Here is a 19,354-nt window from a genome sequence, read left to right as displayed (position 1 = left end):
CTCTGGAAGGAAGTACAGATGAGGCATGGAAGGCAGAAAAGAGGAGACCTGTATCTTAGTGACCATGGGATTATGTGACGACGAGAAGAAGAGAGAGGGCTGTGAGCGAGTGGCTGAAAGTCAGCCAAATAAGAGGCTGGATTAGGTTTAACACAAATACGATTTAAGACGTGAGAACGTGGATAATAGAGACAACACATGAGGCTGGTTGTTACAATGGCCCTCCATCTGGACTTTCATTTGAAGAAGCGTCAGGTGGAGTGAGAGTGTGTGGGTGCTGCTGTGGCGTTAGAACATTCACCAGCAGGAAATAGTTAAAGCTCTAAAACACAGTGGGAGTGTGCGAACATGAGAAATATTGATCTGTCAGGCAGTGTATAGAGGTACGAGGATATAAATCTTACTGTTGTTTTTTAAATGAAGCTCAAGAAGTCCCATCAAATTTTGTGTCAGCATCAGACAAACCAAAGAAAGTATGCAAAGACAATTTACTTTGTCTAATGCAGGTCATAGACTGTTCTTCGGTTTAATGTCATGTGTTCACTGTCTTTTTGAAATGTTGTTAAAATAAGTCTAAAGGAGGTTAGCAACAGTTGCAAGTAGTTGGGTTGCTGAAGCATTCAGTATTTCATCTGACCACGAAGTCAACACACGATTGGCGATGTTTTTTTCTGTATTATCTTTAGAACAGAACGCTCTGCCATAATTTAAATGACCTTCCACAGAGAATAAACTAGAACATGCGCCAGACTTAGTCAGCCTTATTACGCCGATAGTCAAAAGTCTGGCTTGCGAGACTACGTCTGAATTATTGAGCAAAATTACAGCACTGAATAATTTTATTAGTGACGAAAATTACAAGGCATGAAAACGTAGTGAGAAAGAAGAGGTGATAAACATCCAGGGTCTGCCACTGGTTCCTGTGACTAAATTTCACAATCCTTTGCATGTGATTTGTCGGTTGTACCTTGTACCTCCTTCAGATTTACAGTAGGTGGTACGGTATTTAAAGGAACAGTTCACCCAAAAATGAAAATTCTGTATAAGTTTCTTTGTTCTGATAAACACCGAAAGATATTTGGAAGAAAGCTTTTAACCAAACCTTGGAACAACTCGAGCGCGAGTGAATGATGGCAGAATTTGTTTTGGGGTGAACTGTCCCTTTCTAGAATAATTCAAAATATTTTTTCTTTCTCAAATAGTTTGTCGTTAGCATCCTGTCCACTGAGGAAAGGAGGCCACCTTTTGTGTCCTTCCACCGTCCTTTTAAAGCTTCTCTTAAAATACCTTTTCTCGCTCCACTATCCTGTATAAACATGACCATGATAACTTTGTCAAGGTAAAAACTGTGATCTTACGCCCCGACAGAAGGTCTGAGTCCCTGTGGATACGTCCGACTGGAGACTGCCCGCAGGGTGTTCTCCACCATTAACAGAAGGTGAGAGCTGGTCCAGCCTATTCGGACCCCTTCAGGGCTGCTCTAATAGAACGCACAAGCAATGCCTCACTGTGGACAGATGGCCGTGAGAGGCAGTAACGGTGAGCCACAATAAAGAAGTTCATAAATAATTATATAAACGGTGACATTCGGTGTTAATGGAAATCAGAAACTCACGTTTATTTTTATCATAGTCGCTCTTCAGCCGTGCCTGTGATTTGTGTGATGTCAGGAAGAAAAGTCACATTCCATAGCACGGGCTGCCCAGGAAACAAATTAGATTTTTGCACAACTCTCCTTTGGAATATTTATGAGATCCGGGTGTTGCGCGCAGCCCACAGCAGTGGTAAATATGACGCAACCTCTTATTTGTGTGCTTATTTGAGGATCTGGTGGATCGATCATTTGCTGCACATAAGTTGAGTTTGGTTCTTTTATTCGTCGAGGAAGGACATTGTGATGCTGCAGGACGGGCCATGCCAGACCTACATAGGCTTCGGAATTCAATGAATATATTAATTTACTTCCCTAGCAGGGTTCAAAATGTCTTCATCTGGATTTCACAGGCAATAATTGATGGACCCATATCGCCTTAGCAGAAATGCCTCAAATGTTAATAAAAATACGCTGTTTTCTTTGCATTAATATATCCTTGAGCCTCGTCTCTTTCCATCCACACCACACTTTGACATTGTCTCCCACCCACGGCCTTCAATAGCATCTCCCGTCTTACTTCCAAGCCTTTCCATCTCCCTGTCAGACTCAAAGCCTGTTTCTTCACCAACCGCGTTACCAAGCTTCGCCCATTACTGTTTTATTAACCTGTAAAACAATCCAGATAACAGGATGAGCAAACCTAGGAATTATACATTTATTTCTCAGTCTCTCACTCTTCATTTTCTAATATATATTTAAATGCAATTTGCTCTCTGCAGCATGTAATTAGGTCTGTGAAAATTGGTGAATTGGATTTGACTTTGTTAAGCGTCGATTAGTGCAGTCGGAGCCTCCTTAAAAACACTTTGTCATTTCCCGTTATCATAATTAAATTTTTAAAAACAATTCCTTTTTATTGTAGCAGATACCTTATCGTGAAATAGCGTACGAATGTCGCAAATTGCATGAACCCATTTTAGTTGACCCGTTGCACCTGACATTTTGTTTGGTGCTTAAATGAAATGTAGTGAGAAATGCTACAAGAGACGGACTTCTATCCAATGCAGCCTTTTGCTCCCTGCCTTCACAGTCTAGTTTGATCCACACAACGTTTTCATCTTCTGTTTATACATACATAAGCACTAATGCACGTCATCTTCAAACTGCCACAAGCCATTGTTTTTGTTATCATGTAGACCTTTTTGATTTTCTCTCTACTTCAGTTTTTTTTCTTTTCAGTCATTTGTACGCACCATGTTCATCTGTCTCTGTGTTGTTTTGTTCCCCCTCTCCCCTTTTCTTCCCATGGGTGCAGTAAACAGAAGCAGCCCGCGCAGGCAGCACGACGCAGGTAGGGTCGTTCTCTCTCTCTCTCGTTCTCTCTCTCTCTCTCTCTCTGTGTCTCTAATCAAAGGAACGCTGCTTTTCTTCACCAATCCTCACCTTGGCTCATTACTGGAAACCGCAGAGCTTTTAAATTGCATCAACAAATAATCACACGCAAATGTCTTAATTGCTGTGGAGCCGTATATGAAATTACGTTGATTGTTGCGTGCTAATCTTATCAGCTCTGTCCTAATCGTCTCTGCTGGGGATCTGTTGATTGCTCGCTTTACTCAAATCCACACACGGCCGAAATCTCTCGCAGCTCATTCGGAAAAGTTTTTCGGAAGGCTCCTGTTGGTACTAGGAGGCAGGCTCTCTCTTTATAGATGCTTCAGATCAGAAGGTGCGTTGTTAGCACGACGTCGAGGACTGCGATAAAACAGGAAAGATTGAAAAACATCAAATGTGAAAGGGATGCCAGGAAGTCATTTAAAACCCAGATTTGTGGGGGATTCGGGTGAAATCGAGGAAGACACGCATATATATAAATATATATATATATATTTATGGAGCGAGCCTCCGACGCTCTTTCTGAAAAAATGTAAATAAGCTGCAAATCACACCTATATTTATTTCTGCTATATCTGCTGCTTGTAGTGGGTGCGGGGAAAAGATAGACCTTGCTGCTTGCTCTATTAGCTTTTTATTTTAGTAATGTGCGGTTTTAGTTTTTAACGGTAGTCAGAGATAATGTGAACGTTCTGTTGCTGGGATCGAATTATTGAGCTAATGGCATATTGTGCTCTGTGATGTGCGGCACAAATCCTCTGACAGTAATATTTTGGCGAGTAATGAAGTTGTACTGGATGGAAAGTTACGAATACGCTTTGTAGAGCAGTTTGTCCGTTTGGGGCTACTGCAGAAACAAAATGGCGAAATTCAATGTAAGGGGACCCGCGCGATGTACATAGATAGAAATAGTGCATTCTTAGGTAAGAAAAAAAAACGTAAAGCGTAATTTTGTAATACACCTCTCAAGACATAGTTGTGTATATTATATTGCATTTCTGTCAATAGATCCTTCAAAAGATTACACGTTGGACATTAAACGAATCTGAATATACAGTATATGTTTTTTTATTAATTTGACGGGTTGTTCAGTACATTTGTTAAGTACTGTAAACCTATTTTACACACATTTTATTGTATTTAATCTTATCCCAGCAAGCGTGTCAAAAGTGAGCTGGGCCTCTTATATCGGAAAAATTGGTTGATGGCAGCACTGTGCAGAGGTATGCAGGGACAACTGTTCCATAAATTCAGGAAGTTGCCCGTGAGTCCTGCTCGCTGGCAGTCTTTTATGGAGAGATGCCAAAATCTGGCCTCTATTGATCCACGGCCTGTACCCTCCTCCACAGGTAACACGCCAAACCACAGGAATTAGTGCTGCTTAAAGTACTTTACGATCTCCAGGCTTTTACGATACTCCCGCTGTCAAAGCTCAAGGGCACATGTAATGGAATTACATTTATGATATCAGAAACTTGGCATTTGGTATTAAATATTGGGTTTTTGTAGTGTACTAAGAAAAGAAAGAAGATGAGCAATCATCTCGTAGTAATATTGTACAGAGTTCCACAGATTTGCCCCGCAAAAGATGACTGACAGGGTTTGTCAACCCAAGCGATAGCATGAGAAATATAACTGTGCCATTGAGGTAATAGCTGACTAAGAGTGAGGAAAGTGACTTGCAGTCATGCATTTAAATGAATATTTAAAAGAGTTTGGACAGTGAAGTATGAAGCCCTGTTTGTCGAGTCAAATGGTATCAGATACCATTATATCACATATCATGTGTCTGTCATTTTAAATAATACATAGCCACACACTGAAGTAACTTATTGTGAAATATTGCTGTCATACGCTGAAATATGCTTCATATGGATGGAATACATTGCTTTTATTGATGTGGAGTACTTTTGATCAAATACACTCTCTGTTTACTCTGTGACTGTCTGTAAAGACCGAGAGAGTCACATGATCATGACTCAGTTGTGAATTTACTCCTTTTATTCAGCTCCATTTTATAAAGTAAGATACCTGACTGTCTGTAACTGTCAAACACTGCCGTTTAAAGTATCGTAATTGCAGTTTCTATTGATTTTAACCTAATACTAATAACTTCACTTTTCTACTATGCATTATTGTCACTAGTGGACTCTTACTACCAATAGTTCATACACACGTGATTGGCTTTATTCTTCTCATTAAATTTGAATACTTGTAATGACTTTATTTATTGATTTTCATGTTACAAAGTAATAACAATATGAATGACTCCGTTTCCAGACTTTTGACCTGTGCACAGTCGCAAATTTGAATTCGAAGCATGTATAGACCACTTCACAAGACATAAACACTGGTCCAGAAGCTCTTCCGGTGTCATCTTATATTTATTTTATTTTTAATCTTACTTGTATATTAAATCTCAAAGATATTCGTTTAAGGTTTTGATTTGGTAATAAATGTTCTGTTTGTTGTATTTTGTTCAAGCGTTTGTTTAGTGTAAAAGATCTGAAACAGAAAGTTCTTATGGACCAGCGCTGGATCAGCATTGCTTACGTTTTCTGAAGTGGCCTAAATAAACATTTGAAGAGTTCATTTGCAAAAACTGATAATTCCGTTTTAAAAAGAAATTGTATTGTCCATTCCATGTAATATCAATCAAATTGCAGTAAAACATGATACGTATTTACTATGGTAACATGAATTTTTCTAATTGAATCCGTTTTTGCAAATAAACTCTCCATTTATTTACTAATAATTCAGCTTGCCCATCAACACCTTTGTCCTCAAACTTTTAGTGGCCAAATGCTATCGGATAAATAAAGGAAATGGTAACATTAAATTAAAGCTTAGCAAGTGACAGATGTGTTTTCATTCTGCACCCCTGAGGAAATGGTCTCTTGCCAGGATTGTTTCTTTTAATAACCTTTAGTTGAAGTGTCGAAGGTCTGTGCTGCTGTAGTAAGTTTTTTATACAAAGTGGTTTTGGGATTTTATAAAGTGATTCCTTTAAAGAGGAAATGGAAGCCCTGCATACATCGTTCAAAGGATGGGCCGTAAAGTAGTTGATTTTATGTGGGTTGTTTAAAAAAAACCTTAACAATACATTAAAATGGGAAGTGTTCTGTGAGCTTTTCGGCTTTTTGCACATGCATACAATTGATGTCATTATATTATATTGATGTGTGGATTGTAACAGAGATACCTTCTTGGTTAGTGTGTAGTATTCTTGTGTGATGTAACTCAATCTTTCACTCATTTTCATCAGTCTTTGATATTCCATAATTAATATTAATTCAGAGTGGATTTGGCTTGAGCCGTACCGAAAAAATGAACCCTACATTTACCTTATGCCTTTGTGCGTTTCAAAAGACTTGCTCTCTCTCCTCTATCATTATTTGTATGTATTTTGTACATATTTCAATATGCATATTAGAAATACAGCAACATGATGTATTGATGTTCTCCCCACCCCTAATGCATATTATATCCCGTCTCACTTTTTTGAGTGAAGGGTAAACTGGTGAAAAATGAGTTTAACTTTACGTAACTCGTCAAGTATGGAAATTCCTCACTGATGATCCCTGAAATTGCTAGTGCGATGGCATGCGCGTGTGTCAGGAACAAAAGAGTTATAGCTCGTCGAGTTATTAGTCTCTGTCCTTATGCAATCCTCATGCAAAACTTTACTCCTGATTATTCATGAATTCAGCGTTTCGTGTGCCGTTTTATCATTATTTTAAATTGCCAGGATCACTTTGCAAGTCCCATGTGTGTGCATTTATTTATTGGTGAGTTTATGGTCTAAATCACAGCCATTTGCTGTTGTTGTTTCTCCCCTTATGTGTAACGTCCTATTAACACCATATCCGAGGAACAAAAACGAGCCTTTACACTTTACTCTCGCTCTATCTCTCTCCTGCAGTCCTTCAAATCTCACCCAGGTGTATTGTCATCCAGAGATGTAGCGCACATCTTTGAGATTTAAACGAACGGCCGTGCTGGTTACCTGTCTCCATATGGATCCTATTAAAACCTCACGCAGCCATCTGTAGTTTAACCACGCTGTGATATCTCAAAACCGCTTTCCTTAGCTCTGCTCCAGTCTGCCAGTCAAGCACGTGATCCTCTCTCAGTTTAGATTGTACGCAGGGAGGCGCGGCCCATCTGTATCGCACCACTTCCGTGTCCCATATGCATTTTCATCAGTCTGGGAAGGTAAGCTTGAGGAACTTAAGTTAACTCTAAATTTACATGTTGGATTTAAACTATTATGTGGGCTGTGCTCGGCTCATGCCTCCAAGCACTATCCAGTCTTGCCATATATAGAACATGACCTGCTGCTCACTCCATACTGCTCTTAAAGCTTGCCAGTATCTTACGAGGCTAGTCATGTATGAAATGCTGCCGATGCATCATTTTTATTTATTTATTAATGTTTTAGAAACACTTATGTGAATGGGTGTAGCAAAACATAACTTATGGTGTTTGAATCTGTCAATTATTTGTTTAATTTGTTTGTGTGCCTACGTATTAATTCGGAAAATGTAATTTTTGAATATGGTGGATTTGCCTGGACCTCATTTTAAACAGGATTCTGAATTGCTAGGTTTGCTTCTCCATGATGTTGTCGGATTTGTTGGTTTTCTCTAAATGATCGGGATGCACTCCTGGTTATTCTCAAACCAGCGTTGGGTTGGCATTTTATTCAAATTTTGTCATGCTGCTGCCTTATCTTAAACTTTCTTACATTAATCTACACTCCATGCACAATAATGACAAAACAGAAAACAGATTTGATACAGCTTTGCAAATTTATTCAAACTGAAAAACTAAAATAAGTATTCGTACCCTTTTCTAGGACACTTAGCTTAAAAGCATTAGTTTTGCATGATTATGTTGCTACATTTCAATTGGAGTTAACCTGTGGCTGGTATGATCTGGTGCAACAACTGAAAATGCATATCAAAGTAAAAACCAAGACATGCCAGTTGAGCTTTGAGACAAGATTGTATCAAGACACAGAGAATGGGGAAGACTTCTGAAAACAATCTGTTCTATTGAAGGCTCACAGAAGCACATAGCCACCATTATCCTAAATGAAAGAGGTTTGGAACCACCAGATCTCTTACTTGAGCTGACCTCTGGTCCAAACTGAGCCATCGATGGAGAAGGGTCTTGACCAAGAAGCTGATAATCCCTCTGGTTGAGCTCCATGATCATATATGGAGATGGGGGAACGTTCACTGCAACGCCAGTGGCCGGACTCGAGCCTTTGCTCAGTGAAGACCCATGAAAACTTGAAATATGTACTTATTTTAGTTTTTTAGTTTTAATAAATTTGCAAAGCTCTTACGAATCTGTTTTTTGTTTTGTCATTATTGTGCATGGAGTGTAGATTAATTCAAAAAAAAGTTTTAAGTAGTTTAAGACAAGGCAGAAGCATAACAAAATGTGAATAAAATGAAGGGGGATGAATACTTTTGCAAGGCACTGTAGATGAACCTAACTGGTGGGTTATAAATTACCTTAGCTGGGTTGTTTCAACAAACATTTCTGGGTTGTTTTAATTTATTTAGGGTCAAATAAAAAAAAATTCCGGGTAAATGCGCAGTTCTTCCAACAAACATTCTGTCAGATCTCTGAAGGATGAGCTTTGTTTGGTTATTTACATTCTTCCAAATAAGATGAGACATTTTTTACAGGTTTGGAACAATCTGAGGGTGAGTGAATGATGACCGAATTTCATTTTTGTGTCTACCCCTTTAATTTAATCCAATGGTTTTTGACCCAACGCTGGGTTGAGGATAAACCAGCATTTTTAAGAGTGTGGATCTGGCTGGTAATCATAATCCAGTTATGCTGGTAGGTGATGTACTCCTTAGAAACACGTTGTGTAAAATACATAATTTTCTCTGTATTTGCTCTATAACATGAAAATGTTGAGAAAACTGATCAGATTGTTTGTTGTTCCCTTTTAAATTCAATTAGTGATTGCTATTTATAACTCGGGAAATCAAGAATCCATTAGTTCGAATCATAAATGTACAACAGAGTTCTGGTGTGATACTTAACTGACAATACTTTGATGCTGTTATTTTTTTGGAGTGTCATAATTTAAATCCACCGCAATCGGCACATTCATCAAAAGGGTGATTTTGGGTTTGAGAACAGGCTGTATTTAGAAATTAATTAGCATTGTGTTATTCCGCAGACTACAGTGAGACGAGAGCAGAGGAAAAGTTGGGTGGCAGAATCTCATATGCATCAGAGAGACGAGAGGCTGGGGCAGTGCTGGCCTGTTTGTGTTTCAGAGAGGAATCTACTTTAACTGACCTGTCTAAGGCATTGCAGTGTGCTTTTGCTGTAGGAGCCTGTAGTCCTCAGAGCACTGTAGGCTAAAAAAAAGATTTGCACCTGTTGATAGCACCTTGAGCATTTTTTGGTTGTTTTTGTGTGGCCTAGTTACATACGAGTTGAGCTTACAGTAGAGTTTGTGACTTTAACTGTAAATACTTTTAAATGAATCTATAGATGATGGTCCTGACTCAAACAAAGAGGCCAGCCATGAGGATTACATTTTATTTTCGCTTTAATGAAATCATTTTATGAATTCTTTAAAAAAAGGTATCTTAAATGATTAAAATTAGCTGCAAATGATAGATGGAACGAATCAGAGCCATTGAAAGAGAGAGTTACATCAACTCCGTTGACTCCATTTGAGCAGTTTTTTCACAGGAAGGGCGGTTCATGGAGGCTCTCAATAGTCTCAAAGACGCAAGTCATTTATTCAATTAAAAAAATGAAAGAAATAAAGCATTTCAAGAGAAAACATAACTTCCTGGAACTATCTGACGGCTCCATGAATCACGTGACACGAGAAAATGTTGCACCTTCGTTGGCGCAACTCTCTCTTTCAATGGCTCTGGGGCGAATGAAAGATGCTTTGACAGAACAAGTACAATGCAGTTCCCAATTGGCCTATTTGTATTGTTGTCTAAAATCAAAGCAGTTAAAGGGATTGTTTACCTAAATATAAAACGGCTGTCATCATTTAATTGCCTGTATGAATAATCTTTTGTAAAATACAAAATGAAGCAATGTTCCCATACAATGGAAGTCAATGGGAACCAATGTTACCAACATTTTTCAAACTATCATCTTTTGTGTTCTGCAGAATAAAAGAAAGTCATACAGGTTTGAAATTACATGAGATGTGAACTATTACTTTGTTATATTATTAATTAAATTCCTTATTAAAATTTATATTAAATTATATATCGCCACTGTCTTTCTGCAACCTCGTATATCCTTTTGTAACCTGCCTCAGCTCTAACTGTTGATGGCTAAAGACTGGGAGATACAGATATGTTTATTTTATCAGTGCCTTAATTACCTCCTGGACCAGAAAATCAGAAGTCTAGATCGCTACAGGAGAAAGGGGTATTAGCCATATGCATCGAGTGACAGGGTAAAGGATTCACACAACCAATAGGTAAGTTTTTTTTTAAGCGTGTTATATTGTATTGAGAGGGGAAAAAAAATATATATATATTGTATAAATAAAACAAAAATTAAATTGTCAGCAACACACAAGATATCAACAAAGGTTTCAATAAAGTCCTTCACTGAACAAATCGCAGTCTCTGTTTTTGGGTGGCTCGCCCCTACCACTGAGGTTCCCCTCTACCTCTACAAAATGGGAGGAATCCCAGCAGCAGAATAGGTTTTCATGCAGATCTCAACCAGGAATCCATACAAAGAAAAAGGACCCAGCCTATAAAGGCCAAAAGAGGGTTATTGAAATTTCATACAAATAAAATATATTTCTAAATGTAATTAAATGCATATAAACACATATACACATATACGTGGTCCTAATAATTGTTTTAACAACTCTTACTGTGCATTAAATAACTGAACACATTTCTCAACATTAACATGAGATAAAATGCTTAACATTTTTCTCCCCACCACTCACTCAGAAAAAACAGAGTGGGGATAATGTAAACAAAACACCTTAATATAAAACATTTTTTCTTAACACAACATACATGAAATTAATGCCTCGTAAATCCATATTAACATTAGCAGATGCACATTTCAACTCCATTTATCAGGCTAACTTCAGTAAAGTTTACTCACCAGAGGCTCAAATACATATATACACACACACTCCGGGTACAAGGCAGAAAAGCACAGCTCTCATCAGTCCAGGTTCCGCTTTTAAGAGACAGGGACACGGGAGTTCAGTAATGCGTAACCTCACAACGGAACTTAGCGAAGTACATGTGGCTAATAGCATGAGCTAGCGCCATGCTGCTAATAACAACTCACGTTCTCTTTCGTCTGTCACAACCCCGCGGTCCGCTAATAAACCCACGGCAAGAAAAAGCTTCACTCTCTGCGTCGACGATAAAAATAATTCAGACTTGGAATATCTGGCTCTTTTACACAAACCCGTAATATCTGCAGCAACAGGTTAGCATGACGCCACCTTGACGTTGGTCCGGCAGAGAGAGAAAAAACGACGACAGCACGTACACCTCGACGGCGTCTCCTTGGTTAGGCTGTGTTATATCACGTGAACTCCTCATGTCACCCGAATCTTTTACAGTTAAGAAAGGCACATTCGCCACATTTTGAAATAAACAAAATATTCTTTTTAAACAGACTATCCGTTTATTTTAATTGCTAACAATCTATTAATCAATTTACTGACATATTTAAGATTTTAATCCTAAATTCTATTTATTCATCTTGTGTAAGATTTTAAATCAACTCTGTTTATTTATCTGTCACAAAACAATTATGAATTTATTAACGTATTGATAAAATCAATTAACTGATAAACTGGACTTCTAATAAGGGCCTAGTAACCTGGGTTACACCCTCCCCTTCTAAAGGTGTGTATGTCCCATTACACCCACATGACTATGAGTTGGCCTTGGAGTTACTTGAGGGGTATCCGCATAGCCTTGGTTCTGGAGTGCGTCGGCAAAGGCAAGGTTGAGGCCTTGGAAAAGTGACTGGACTATAGACAGCAAGGGATTTCCCAGTTGACCATACTGAAGTCGCTCAGGTTGTTCTCTATGCCTCTGAGAACGTCTGGGAACACTCTCTCCCCTGATGACTGGAGAGGTTCTTCTTCCAGATGTCCCAGCTGCTGTTGCCTCATTGGTCCTGTCCACAGACACATCCTCACATGGTTTATTGACAAAGCTTCCTTCGTCTTTGCTAATGTCACTGAATGACAGGTCTGAGAAAACAGGAAGGCTTTCGTCCATAATGTTTGGTTCTGAGGGAGGTTCTGACATGCTCAACTGGACAGGTAAGGTCTCATCCTCTTGTCTTGAATTGTCAAAGGGGGTGTCCTGAGAGTTCCCAAACAGAGCTCTTCTCACTTTGGGGGGGTCAGTTTCTCTGTGCCTTGAGGTGACCTCAGCCTCCGGATCGATAACTGCTGAGGTTCCTTTCCATCCAGAACAGTTTGATCTGTCAGAGCTTGGCTCATTTGAGGTGTCATCCGCAAAAGCTGAAGGTTTCTCCGAATTGGATGGAATGATCTCCACAGGTATCTGCCGTACTGTCTCTCTTTCAGGCCTCTTTTCTCTGTTCTGTTTCTCAATGATTGATGTCTCTGTCCTTTCTTCCAAGTTGACAGGAGCAGGAAGCCTACCGACTGAAGACCTGTTTGGTTGTTTTGTCTCTCCAAGACTTCTCTCCCTAGCAGGTACTGTCTCTGGCCGGGTCAAAAGACGTGTTTCAATAAAGTCAGTGTTCAGCGTCTCTCCAGGTAAGTAGCAATAGTAGTCATTGTCTTCTGACTCTGAATTATCATCTGCCACCTCAGACTCGGCTGTGACTTTCATTCTCGACTGTCTCCTTGTTCTGGGTCTGCTGATAGTCTGCTTCAGAGGTTGCACGGACTCAGCCACAGGTAAGAATCCACACGGCAGCAAGAGGTCACGGTGTAAGGTGCGAAGTGGTCCATCTTTTCCTTCTGGTTTAACAGTGTACACCGGTAGGTCACCAGCACGTTTGACCACCACGTGAACATCTGGTTCCCATTTATCGGCCAACTTGTGTTTCCCTCGTATCCGAACATTCCTCACAAGGACACGATCTCCTGGTTCAAGAGTGGACTCAACAACTCTCCTGTCAAACCGCTGTTTGTTACGCTCAGCTGTTTTTGAGGCATTCTCTGTGGCAACTCGGTAGCTTTCCTCTAGGCGGCCCTTTAAGTTATGCACATACTGGGAATGTGACTTGGGTTCACAGCTGGGAGGTAGACCAAACGCCAAATCAACTGGAAGCCGGGGTTGTCTGCCGAACATCAGTTCGTAGGGACTGAATCCGGTCACGTCATTCCGTGTGCAGTTATAGGCGTGCACTAGAGGCTTGACAAACTCCTTCCAATGAGATTTGTCCTTATTTTCCAAAGTGCCTAACATCTGGAGGAGGGTTCTATTGAATCTCTCCACTGGATTTCCCCTGGGGTGGTATGGGGTAGTCCTGACCTTCTGAATACCAGCGATGGAGCACAGTTCTTTTATGGTGCGAGATTCGAAATCTGGGCCCTGGTCACTCAGAAGCTTTTCCGGAAATCCATAATGCACCAGAAAGTTTTCCCATAGACACTTAGCCACAGTCTGTGCCTTTTGATTTCGAGTTGGGATGGCGACTGCGTACTTAGTGAAATGGTCTGTCAGTACCAATATGTCCTTTGTGTTGCTCCGATCAGGCTCCACCGATAGAAAGTCCATGCAGACCAGCTCCAAGGGCCTGCTGGCCTTGATGTTACACAACGGAGCTGCTCTCTCATTTGGAGTCTTCCGGCGCACACAACGTTCACACGTCTTGATCTTCTGCTCTACATATGTTGACATTCTAGGCCAATAGAATCGTGACCTCACGAGGTCGAGGGTCCGCTCTATTCCTAGATGACCTAGATCATCGTGTAGGCCTCTCAGTGCTGTGGCTCTAAGTTCAGCTGGTAGAACAAGCTGGTGTGTGACTTGTCCATGTTCTTGCCTTGCTCTGTATAACACTCCATCTCTCAGCTCTAAACGCTTCCATTCTCGGAGCCACAAAACAAGTTCTGGAAGCTCTTGTCTCAGGGTGGGTGAGGGCATGTCTCCAGATTCCTTGTGCTCGATGACCACTCTGAGATCAGGATCGGCTTGTTGCTTTGCCTTTATCTCCTCTTCGGTCCAATGACCAATTACAGGGAGACCATGATCACTTTCCTGCTGGAAACCACTGGGCAGAGCATCGGAATGGATGGCAAGAGACTCGACCAGTGTGACTGATGGACAAGTGGAGTTTTTGTGAGACCACTCAACATCATGTCTCTCACATATGGCCTTCACTGCATCTGGAAGAACAACATCTGGAGTATCCTGATCCTTCAGGTAATGCAGAGTGAACTGTTTAATTCTTTCACGCTCTTTCCTTGAAACAAAATCATCCTGGAGCTCCCCATGTGGTCGACGAGAGAGTCCGTCTGCATCTTGATTCTGGGTTCCAGCTCTATACTGGAGCTGGAAGTTGTATGTCGATAGAGTGGACAGCCACCTGTAACTCGTGGCATCCAACTTCGCGGAGGTCAGGATGTAGGTTAAGGGATTACTGTCAGTGACAACAGTGAAGTCAGTACCATACAAGTAATCACTAAACTTAGCAGTGACAGCCCACTTTAGAGCGAGGAATTCCAGCTTGTGAGCAGGGTATTTCGCCTCACTCTTTGTCAATCCTCTGCTCGCAAAAGCGATAGCCCTCATCTGTCCGTCTTGTTGTTGATACAAGGCCGCACCAAGCCCTGTCGTACTTGCGTCAGTGTGAAGGACGTATGGGAGTTTTGGGTTTGCAAATCCCAAGACAGGTGCGGTGGTGAGCTTGTCAATGATCTCCTCGAATGCTTTTTGACATTCTGAAGTCCACCTCTTCCCAAAGGATTCCTTCGGATGGAAGTACAGGTGAGTTTTTTCTCTTCCTTGACTGTTTTTCCTGAGAGGTGGGTACCCTGCTGTGAGGTCGTTTAGAGGTTTGGTGATCTTTGAATAGTTTCTCACAAACCGTCTATAGTACCCAGAAAAGCCCAGGAAAGAGCGCAGCTGCTTGAGGTTCTCGGGTACTGGCCAGGTCTTTAAGGCTTCGATCTTCTGTGGGTCTGTCTCAACCCCGTGCTGGGAGACAATATGACCAAGATACTTAACGGAGGTCTGGAAAAACTTGCATTTTTCTGGTGACAGTTTTAACCCATACTCTTTAAGTCGGTTGAGAACCTGTAATAACCTTGACTCATGTTGCTCCAAGGTGTCTGAGAAGATTATGAGATCATCGATGAAGACCAACGCCTCCTTGCGGTTGAGATCTCCCACACATCTCTCCATCAGTCGCTGAAACGTACTTGGCGCGTTGGTAACCCCCTGTGGCATTCTATTAAATTCCCAGAAGCCCAGGGGGCACACAAACGCAGTCTTCTGTTTATCAGCCTCTTCCATTTCGACTTGGTAATAGCCTGATTTTAAATCGAGGACTGAGAACCATTTTGAGCCAGTCAAGAGGGAGAACACTTCCTCCAAGTTTGGTAGGGCGTAAGCATCCTTTATGGTTTGTGAGTTGAGTTTCCTGAAGTCGATGCACAGCCTCACGGAACCATTTTTCTTTCGCACGACGACAATGGGAGATGCAAAGGGGGACTCAGACTCACGTATGACGCCAGAATCTAGCAGCTCTTGAAGATGTTTCTTAACTGCATCTACATCGTGTGGATGGATGGGTCTGGGTCGATGCTTGAAAGGAGTGTTGTCACTCAGCTTGATGTGATGTTTTACTTTGTTGGTATGACCAAAGTCCATGTCATGCTGAGAAAAGACTTCATGCATGTTATTGAGCAGCTTTGTGATTCGCTCTTTCCACTCTGGTGATAGAGGGGAATCCCCAAAATCAAACTCCATCCCTTTGGTTTCAGGAGCGGTCAAATCAGCTGAGGGTTCCTTCCCCATCACCTGTTGAACGGCGTGAATCTCAGCCAACACTGTCCTCGGAGGGATGGTGATGTCATGTTGAGTCTCATTCCTTAGCAGAATTGACATTGAGCAAGGGCGCTTGATGGGTAAGGTGCACAGGGAGCTAGCAACCAGCAGTCCGCCAGGAAGGGACGACACAGATGCGGCCTCTACAACTGCCCACTTATCCTGTTGAGCACCACTCATGTGGACATGCCCTTCCACAACGACTGTGCTGCCCGCTGGCACCACTTCGGGGGTGTTGCTTCGCGCCTTGATCAGCCCAAGAGCTCCAGCACTTGCCTGCTTTTCCCGTACTTCAAGGATTTTCAAAACCACTCTGTAGCCAGGAAGGGATGACTGAGGACGACAATCATACTTTTCAACGTAGCTGGAATAGAGGACGTCTAACGAATTGGTGCCGATGAGGATTTGAGGCACACTGTTCACGTCAGGGACAACCAACACTAACGTAGGGACTTCAGTCTCTTTTCCCAAAAACTCCTCTGGAAACAGCAGGTTGAGTTCTATGTACCCAAGGTAAGGCACAGCCTCTCCATTGGCTCCCTCTATTTGCAGCTCTACATCCAAAAGATCATCCAAGGACTTCAAGGAATGATGGGACAGGTGAGTCTGGAAAAATGACAGCGGGATAGTGGTCACCTGAGATCCTGTATCTAGTAGGCAGTTAACTTTGTGGTCTTCAATAGTGACTTGAGCAGTGCATTTTGTCCCAACCAGCTTGGGCGGCAGTATGGTGGAGGTGGTGTTAGCATTACCACACTTGCTAGCCACTTGCTTTGTTTTTCTAGGGCGTTTGGTTGATCTCTTAGTCCCTGTTTGCCCTGCAACAGGGGCTTCTAGTAGTTTAACTGCTGGGTGCCAGTGCTGCCATTTTGCTGGTCCCATTGCCTTTGTTTCTCTCTGAGCAGCTGTCTCTTTTCCTCGACGAGAAGGGGATTGGGTTCACTCTCACAGTTGACTGCCAGATGAGCATCTCCACCGCAGCGGAAACAGTACCATGGACGGGGCCTACTGCTTGCTGTTGGCCCTGAACTGAACTGTCCGCTCACTCTTTTGTTGGGTGACTGGTGTCGAGCTGTTATGGAGAAGTCTCTTGAGAATGCAGGCGATGGTATCTGATGACTTTGAGCTTGGGGTGGGCTCATCTGTGCTTGAAGAAAGGCAAGCTGATGTTTCAATGCCTTAATCTCTGTTGCTTCTAGGTGGTCACTTTTAGCTTCATGAGTTGCTTTCCTCATATCAACTACCTGTGCTTGGATCTCAGCAATCTGTCTCTTCAATGTGCTAATGTCAGTTGTGTCAGGACAACTAACTTTAGCTTTTCGTGAAGTTGCAGTCTGCATGACAGCAACTTGGGCTTGTATCTCATTAAGTTGTTTCTTGAGGATGTCGGTATCAGTTACTTCTTTCTCAGGTGTAGCACAACTGCATGCAGCTAACTGTTGTGCTGCAGCTCTGGGCTTTGGAACAGCAGGACTTGGCTTGTGTAGTCCAAGGTGTTTTTTCATGCGGTTATGTTTGCTTGCCTGTCTGTCTTCCTCTGTTCTGATCAGAAACACCAGTTCAGCAAACGAGGGCGGAGCATTTGTTTTCCGCTCTAGTTGGAGATCAGCGATCAATGCATCATTCCAGCAGCCTCGACAGAACTGCTTCAGGAGGTAGCGGTTTCGTTCACTCTCTGCGATACCACCACGCCTGACCACAGCACTCAGAGCAACTTGCAAGCGGTTCAGATAGTCAGAAGGCTTCTCGTCATTGTTCTGCAGTGTCCCCATAAACTTGGCCAACAGCTCATCTCCATCCTCCACTGAGCCATAGACTGAGTCAAGTAGCTGAAGATACACTGATGGCAAAGCCTGAGGGCTGACATGCTTGATAACATCAGTAGCTGGAGGCAGTAAACTGTCCAAGATCTTGCGTGTTCTGTGCAGGTCGGAAATGGAGGGATCTGCCAAGAATAAGTCAACATTTGCTCTCCAGGTATCAAAGTCAAGTTCACTGTTTGGACGAGGAAACTTCCCAGAGAAGGGTCTGAGGCGAAATGAAGAGTGCATGGGAGACATTGCTTCATTAGTTCTTACGACATGTTCAACAACAACCCGTTGTACAGCAGGAGGATTAACATCATTCATTGTAAGTACTGAAGGTGTCACTGCAGCACCGTCATTACCACTGGCTCTGATGGACAGGGACGCTGTATGTTGAGTGTCAAAGTTAGCAGCCATGCTAGGCGATGGAGCGGCTGTCAACACGGCAGGCTGCAACTGACCATTTACACTGGTAGGTAAGGATGTTACCTGTGGACTCCGAGTAGCGGCCTCAAGCCTTTGCACAGCTGGGGTTGATGCTGCTTGGACATCGCCTCTCAATCCACACTGACTACGCCTGGGTGAAGGAGATGGTGGGAACACAGTTGGTAAGTTCCTGACTATTTCAGGGGAGACAGATCCAAGCAGAAGAGAGGGCTGTTGCATGACCTGGGATGGCGCTTTAATATTCTCACTCTCATGACAAACTGCATCAGAAGTGTTCAATTGAGAGTCTTCGACTGGTGCAGTGTCAGCGGGGAGGTTCACACTTTTCCCGGCACTCATCTTCATCAGTTCCTCTTGGAGTACACTTTCAAACGACTTCCCACTTTTATCAGCAATGGCCTGCAGTTCTTCAAGATACCCCTTGGTGGCGCTGCTGCTAGCAGTGCTAGTGTAAACACTATCTAAGGAGCGCACCTTAAAGGTAACATTTGCATCAGCTGAGCTCTGATACTCTTTTGGCAATATAGGTCTAAATGTGTGCATTGCGGAGCTACTTGCAAATTCCACAATGGAGAAGAGATGATACTCTGATTTTGGATCATCAATAACTAGCACCCTGTTAATAGAGCCATAGCGGTTGAGGTATCCCTCAAGCTCCTCATCTAATCCAGTTTGAGTTAATCCATTAACAATAACTGAGTTGCGAACATTTATCTTTTCATCCTCTACAATATCCATTGTGCTATATTGCTGCTTACTCCTTTTCTCTTGTCACTCGATAATACTCCACTTCCTCCTGGTTGGCTCGCCAAATTTCTGTAACCTGCCTCAGCTCTAACTGTTGATGGCTAAAGACTGGGAGATACAGATATGTTTATTTTATCAGTGCCTTAATTACCTCCTGGACCAGAAAATCAGAAGTCTAGATCGCTACAGGAGAAAGGGGTATTAGCCATATGCATCGAGTGACAGGGTAAAGGATTCACACAACCAATAGGTAAGTTTTTTTTTAAGCGTGTTATATTGTATTGAGAGGGGAAAAAAAATATATATATATTGTATAAATAAAACAAAAA

General features: G+C 42.0%; 1 protein-coding gene across 3 annotated transcripts in view; it reads left to right on the top strand.

The window, feature by feature from the left end:
* The window catches only part of ccser1 (coiled-coil serine-rich protein 1), a 75,984-nt gene that overhangs the window by 41,109 nt on the left and 15,521 nt on the right, over positions 1–19,354 (top strand). Inside the window, exon 10 of one of the 3 annotated variants that reach the window (XM_079467818.1) lies at positions 2,910–2,945. The exons of the other annotated variants lie outside the window; for them this stretch is intronic. Coding sequence (XP_079323944.1) covers positions 2,910–2,912 — 3 coding nt within the window. The 3' untranslated portion in view covers positions 2,913–2,945. The remainder of the gene's footprint in view (positions 1–2,909; positions 2,946–19,354) is intronic. 3 annotated transcript variants of the gene reach the window in all.

This window comes from Barbatula barbatula (genome assembly GCF_947034865.1).
Source record: "Barbatula barbatula genome assembly, chromosome: 11".
NCBI classification, from domain to species: Eukaryota; Metazoa; Chordata; class Actinopteri; order Cypriniformes; family Nemacheilidae; genus Barbatula; species Barbatula barbatula.
The sequence above is the reverse complement of the archived record's forward strand: the minus strand, read 5'-3'. Positions and strand labels throughout refer to the sequence as shown.